Here is a 6,804-nt window from a genome sequence, read left to right as displayed (position 1 = left end):
ATAATGTGCTCTACACAAAACACAAACATCATGATTGCAGTCATCATGATATAATAATCCATTGTTTCGTGTCAGTATCATCACTGATTAATATTTTTAATTAAGCTTTCCCATAACCAATAGGAAGATCCTTTTAGATCTTTTATCATTTACTAAATTAGTGGTGGAATTTAACTAATTCATTTACTCAAGTATTGTACTGAAGTACAGTTTTGAAGTCCTTTTCTGCTACTGTATACTAAGTTTTACTACATTATATGACATCTGTAGTTACCAGTAACTTTGCAGAATAATATTTTACATATAAAAATGGATGCTAATCTCAATAACACCAGCCGCTCCTTACCTGACTTGTGAACCCTTGTGTCCCTTGTAGTGTTTCAGATGTCTGAGTTGTTAGCAGTTCCACCAAACAGACATTTCCCTTCTGAACTTTTCAGATGATTTCTGTTAAATAACTGTCTGAGGTCCAAAGTGGTCAAATTATCTATTATTAACAAAACACTACAGACATTAGTATTAGGTATTAACAATGTAGTAATGTCAGAGAATGGGCATTGGCTGCAGAATCGGTACTTTTACTCTTCCACCATACATAATAGGCTAATCAAGAGAAACACATTTTCTTGGTGCTATTATAATTATTTAATTCCTTATGTATTTTTGTACCTATATATTTTCAACCACTATACAAAATACCTCTTGTTATGAAAAGTGTGAAGGTAATTTTTCAGATGGTGTCTATAAAGGTGGCCTCAACCTAAACCACGAGGCATGTAAATAATCCCCAACATACCTCCACACATAACATCTGGCCCCATCTAGGGGTGAATGTCATAAATACAAGTGAGATCAACACAGATTAATAAGGCACAAATGACCATGACCATTTATTAATCAGATTTTTTATAGAACAACAGCCTTATTTGACAGCATCCAAGCGGCTGACTTCTACACTTGGAGTCTCTTTTTAAAGAGTCTTCATCCATGACATAATGGAGCTGATCCTGTGTGCACAGACTGCGCTTGCCTGGATAATAGTTGTTTGCCTTGGGAAGTTTATGAGGCAGAGAGAAGGGAGGGGATAAGGGGAGGGGGGAAGTGAGTGCGGGCTGCTGCTGCACTACAAGACGCTGTCAGCAACGAAGCAGCTGAGCTCTGCACGCAGATGTCTGAGAGCGCAGCAGAAGAAAAACGAATATCATGTTAACCAAGGGTTCAAATCATCACAGAGACCGGAATCTGAGCAGATAAGACGAAGACACTCAACACCGAGAACTGTGGTCAGCTTTCGGGTTGAAGAGCTGCCAACTGGGGGGTAAGAACACAAACTCATATAACTCAGTCTGCACTCTTTGTTAAATATCACAGAATATCTTTCATCTTTCAGAATATGAACACAAATGATAGAAATACAGTTGTCTTTAAGCGTTTCAATAGACCTTGCTGAGAAAATACCTTGAATAACTTTGCAAATACCTGTCTGTGTGTGTCAGTGTTTGTGTACAGTAGCACCCATGCATGGCCTCTAACTGTGTGTTACGTTACATTTGTCCAAATATTTATGCTAAAATCTCCCCCTGAAAGAAGTTAGATGTCTAAAAATGTCTTGCTCTTTTTCAACTTTTTTTAACATGACGACTTGGAATTATAAACCACCTGCCACCTGAGGAGTCATTAATGTACTTTATGTCTGAGATCAATTACTAACACCCACTTGTTTTATTTTTAAATGAATGGTGACTCATTTCCTTTTTTACAGGTGCAGCTTATAATGTAATGAATTGCATGTATGCACATCATGCACACATGCACGCACGTGTATGTGTAAGAAAGGGCCCATTTCTTTAATAATAGTCGTTTTACTAATGCTGACATCATTGCTGCAGAGCGGAATTGGCGGGCGGGGTTTCTCTCTCATAGGACCTCACATTGGCTCCCTGACCAGTTCATTACCCTCAAAATCAAAAACATGCACCACTAATAACATGGAGGGGCCTTGTGTGTTTCTCAGAGCAGGCTCAGCTTGTTCACGTTGTGTGTAAGTGTCTGCCTGTCCTTCCTGTTTATCTCATTGTGTATATTGTCCCATAGTACACACATCATTTGTCTGACTCATTTGCATCTTGCACTGACAGACAAGTGTAATTCCAAGGGAAACATGTTGCAATAAAAAAGACACACTTATTTTGGAAGACAGACAAGGAGAAGAGCCTCCTCTGTAATGGTGACACAAATGTTCCGACGCCCCCACTGACTAGAGAGCCAGCAGAAGAGCAGATGCAAAACTCACTTTCTCACACCCACATGGGCAAAGAACAAGCATGTGTATTAATAAAATCCACACATTCTACTGGTCAAACCCGCTGAAGATTTTCTTCTGTTAGTGAAATACAGTTCTGCATGATGAGGCTGTGTCTCTGTCTTTCTATCTGTGCAACGTAAATAAAAATAATGTTTCTGTCTGCTCAAGTGCCATTGCTTCATGATTAGGTTCCCCTGACAGAAATTGTGCTGGATGTTATGTCATAACTTGGGAATGTTTTGGGAAAAAAAGAAGACTTGGAACTGAGACAAAGGTTTCGTTTGAGGTCTCTCACATGCAATTCCATGGTGGATGAGAACATCAGCGTGTGAGACAGAGTCAAATAGCAATTGCTTCTCATTACAAAAGTCACATATGGCCTCATGCTGTACTTGAATTAGATTCACTGATATGCTTTTGGTCTGCCTGCACCCATGACAACACCACAGTAAGTGTTTTATAGCTTTGTGAAAACTGAGAATTTGCTCTGAATATCTGCAAACACAAAACTATTTTACTTATTATAAATTCTACTAAATACATCCGAGCTGTCCTAAAAGCAAGATGTTAGTGAAGTTCTCTGGTAACTGCTATTTGCTTTTATAGAATTGAAGATGTGGGCGTTGATGGGAGTAGTCTGCCTATGCCACTGCGTCTTTGGACAGCTGCTTGAGACCAAACTGAAAGGAGCACCACGTCTGATCTGCAGTGTCCCGGGGTCACCGGGAGAGCCTGGCAAACCTGGTCCCAGCGGGCCCCCGGGAGCAGATGGGAATGTGGGTATCCCAGGAAGAGATGGCAGAGATGGCAGGAAGGGTGAAAAGGGAGAAAAGGGAGAAACAGGTATAATATAAAACCTAAATGGATGCAGATGCGTGCATGTAAATAAATACAACCACTCCACTACCACCAGAGAAAAGCTTGCACAGATTTGACAAATGGCATGAGCAGAAGCTGGTGTTGAGACGATGAACAAATTACTTCCATAGAAAAACACATTACCATTAGAAGCATGGTTATGAAATGATGTGTCAGACAACCTATGCAGGCTTAAAGGAGCTATATGTAAGAATTTTAGTTTAAAACATTCAAATGAACTAAGATTTCAACAGACATTTGTCAAAGATGTCTATTTATTGTGTTGCAGAGATATATTCTTAAGTTAGCATGCAAACTAGCTAACTTCAGCCTGTCCTGTCTTGTAATACCACTTTGTATCTCAAGATGCAATAGTGTGTTAGTGTAGCGTCCAGTCTTCCCCCAGTTCAACAACACCAAGGTAGTTTTCTTGCCGGGTTTGGCTCCGGGCACCTGTAGTTGACGCCGCCGTAAACCCCTCTCAGGCCTCTAGAGATGGGCGCTGACTAGGGGTGTGACAATACACTTAGCTCATGAGACAAGACACCATATTGGGTTCATGAGAATGAGACGAGATAGTATTTTAACACTATTTTAAAGAAATTTTCAGTGACAAAATCTGTGACTGGAAAATTTGTCTTTTAGACTAAAAGTCACAAAATGCAAAACAATGCAGATGCATTTTGAAATGTTGCTTACAGGGTCTGAAATTAACTTTATTCACTGCCTGCCACTGGTGCGGGGAAGTATATTTTTTTGTCTGCCTCCAGAAGCCTTTGAAATGTATGTGCTAATTGAAGGAATAACATTCACGTGTGACGCAGGTGCGTGCCCGATCGCCACAATGCGCTAACATCTTTCATGCTGACATCGTGAGACAAGTTTCACCTAGTCAAGAAATATTGTCACGTTTAATATCACAAGATCTCGTTCCAAACCCAAAACGCTGACTGATGCACGACCTCCCTCTCGCTCCTCTCCTCACGTCTCTCTCTCTGAACCCGGAGTGTCTTCATCGGCCCAGAGTCAGAGTAGCTGTTAATCGCCTTGGTACTGTATTTCCAAACTGGCCTCCGTCGGTCTTGGAGGATTTGTTCTTCCCGGGCATGCCAGGGCTCACCTGCTCGCCCTGATCCCAATCTGGTGCCTATTCTGGCACCACTCCCCACCAACGAACGTCCTCCTCCCAGGGGTCCAAAGCTCCTGTGCTAGCAGTGTAAATGCTAACATACACCTGGTGCTCTGAGATCCCAGTCTGGGTAGAGTCAGCAAAGAATTGGACCACTAGCTGCACGGCTAACTGAGCTAAACAGCAGCTACAGTTAGCGTTTACACTGGTGATATGCTGCCCCCTATTGGTTTGGAGCATGAATTCAATAGGTGGCCAATTCTTACATATTGCTCCTTTAAAGACAACAAACTGAAGTAATCAGGCCACCGACTCCCCCAAAAGAACATGATCATCATGGGCAGAACATAACGAATGGGTGCTGTACTTCTATACATTTATTTTCTTAAGACGCAATAGCAAACAACAGAAAACCATTCTAAACTGAAAGTCCACTTACTGGCCTTTTTTCTGGTGCCTTCAACTGTAAGTGGGGTGTCCCTGTGGCTAAGATGCTGACTATGAAACAGTTTGGGACCTCTGTTGCATGTCATTCCCTGTTTTTTCTCACTTAATTCTTAATTCTTCATTTTTGTTTTTACGTGAAGCTAAAATTCAGAATATTTGATCATTTTGTGTTCCCAAAGTCAAGAATAAATATCCATGCCATTTCCATTTAAGCTCAGCCCTGAGAAGTTGTTTGTACAATAAAACAATTTTTTCACGGTTGTTCACTGTTTGCTAAAAAAAATGTCTTGATTGAGATTATGCAGAAGACAAGAATTTTGTGTAGGTAAAGCTGTCTGAACCACAACACTGTAAATCTGTCAGTCATGTGCTTGTTTTCCATTCTGAGTGGAAAAAGGAATTCAGTCACACACCTTCATCTGAACATGAAACTACATATTCAGAATAGTGCATTGTTCTTGCGCAAACACATAGTGTGTGATTCACAGTGTTCCCTAGCTCCAGGGTATTTACTGTGCAGTAAGTTTGTTTGGATGAATCAAGCCAAAACTGTTCAAATTTCAAAGTGGCTGTGTTTCAAGGGTGACTTAATAATTGACACTGCGTGGGGTTTTTATGTTTCTATCGACTGTTCCTTTAATAGCTAGGTTCAACAAGTGCGGAACAGAAACTGATGATATGGCAGAGAATTGAACAAAAAAACCCGCCATCATTCTATCGTGTATAAGTGTGCAGAAATTATGATCCCAGCATGACTCTTCCATTTCAGGGTTAAAGGGCAGAGTGGGCCCAACAGGTAAGATTGGAGGCCGAGGTGATCGTGGCCCTGCAGGGAAACGAGGTCCTACCGGAGAGAACGGAGATAAGGGCCCACTTGGTCCTCCGGGCCGTGACGGAGAGAAAGGGGACAAGGGCGAAAGAGGGCCACGTGGAACTGCAGGAATCTGCAAGTGTGGCAGCCTGCTGCCTAAATCTGCCTTCTCTGTGGGAATCACCAGCAGCTACCCCACAGAGAACATCCCCATCAAGTTCAACAAGGTCCTGTTTAATGAGGGCGGACACTACAATCCACAGACGGGCAAGTTCATCTGTGCATACCCAGGCATTTATTATTTCTCCTATGACATTACACTGGCCAACAAACACCTGGCCATTGCGCTGATGCAGAATGGCCAGTATCGCATCAAAACCTTCGATGCCAACACGGGGAACCATGATGTAGCATCTGGGTCCACTGTGATGTACCTGAACCCAGAGGATGAGGTGTGGATGGAGATCTTCTACCATGACCAGAATGGTTTATTTGCAGACCCAGGCTGGGCTGACAGCTTGTTCTCTGGCTTCCTTCTCTATGCAGACACAAACTATTTTGACACACTTGCAGAGGACTATGCATAGAACCTGGAAAAGACGAAACAGAAACTGCTAGTCACTGTTGTTTGGATAATTTTATTACACATATGGTACGGTCAAACTATATTTTTATACAATATGTTTGTACTGCTAGTTATATTATTACCATAGAGACCTGTCTACTGATTTGAAATCTTATAATTTAATAAAGTGTGAATACGTTTCTGATTTATTTGTTTGGGGTGGAAGTTGGACAAATAATAACTTAAATAAACATTGTTGACATGTAAAGCTTGGGTTATTCTTTACAAAATGGCAAAAGTGAAGCATACCATAATAATAATAATAATAATAACAATAATAATCTTTATTTATATAGCACCTTTCATACATAAAATGCAGCTCAAAGTGCTTTACATCACGAGCACTTGAACAAGTAAAAAAGAAGTACATAAATAAATAAATAAAACCTATAATACAGCAGCATGTAAAAAATCCACAAGCACAAAAACACATGTATTAAAACTGGGTAAGGGTAGCAGCCAGGACTACAGTATGAAATAAATACAATATGTGTGATCAGTTAAAAGTAAAACCATAAAAGTAGGTCTTGAGCTGCTATAAAGAGAGGTTGCTGCTCTTATTTGTAATGGGAGCTTGTTCCAAACCATTGGTGAATAAGAAAGCTGCTTCACCAAATGTTTTACTGTTC

At 40.8% G+C, this 6,804-nt stretch overlaps 2 protein-coding genes across 3 annotated transcripts in view; one reads left to right on the top strand and one right to left on the bottom strand.

Moving 5' to 3' along the window:
• The window catches only part of LOC123971410 (cytoplasmic FMR1-interacting protein 1 homolog), a 1,205,200-nt gene that overhangs the window by 611,480 nt on the left and 586,916 nt on the right, over positions 1-6,804 (bottom strand). The gene's annotated exons all lie outside the window — the stretch shown is intronic.
• Positions 1,148-6,339, top strand: LOC123971453 (complement C1q tumor necrosis factor-related protein 7). 2 transcript variants are annotated; one of them, XM_046050311.1, is made up of 3 exons: positions 1,148-1,318; positions 2,912-3,148; positions 5,509-6,339. In XM_046050311.1, exons 2-3 carry the CDS (start codon positions 2,920-2,922, stop codon positions 6,135-6,137), a joined length of 858 nt encoding a protein of 285 aa, XP_045906267.1. In that variant the 5' UTR covers positions 1,148-1,318; positions 2,912-2,919; the 3' UTR covers positions 6,138-6,339. The 2 variants fall into 2 exon arrangements, with proteins under 2 accessions (XP_045906267.1, XP_045906268.1); XM_046050312.1 differs by lacking the exons at positions 1,148-1,318; positions 2,912-3,148 and adding an exon at positions 3,696-3,987.

The sequence above is a fragment of the Micropterus dolomieu genome, linkage group LG05 (assembly GCF_021292245.1).
Source record: "Micropterus dolomieu isolate WLL.071019.BEF.003 ecotype Adirondacks linkage group LG05, ASM2129224v1, whole genome shotgun sequence".
NCBI lineage: Eukaryota > Metazoa > Chordata > Actinopteri > Centrarchiformes > Centrarchidae > Micropterus > Micropterus dolomieu.
This window is presented reverse-complemented; position numbering and strand designations above follow the sequence as displayed.

Excerpts from the sequence above, each read along its gene's own strand:
- LOC123971453 (XM_046050311.1), top strand. The coding sequence starts at position 2,920 with ATGTGGGCGTTGATGGGAGTAGTCTGCCTATGCCACTGCGTCTTTGGA. Across the intron at positions 3,149-5,508 it reads GGGAGAAAAGGGAGAAACAG|GGTTAAAGGGCAGAGTGGGC; the intron begins GTATAATATAAA and ends CTTCCATTTCAG.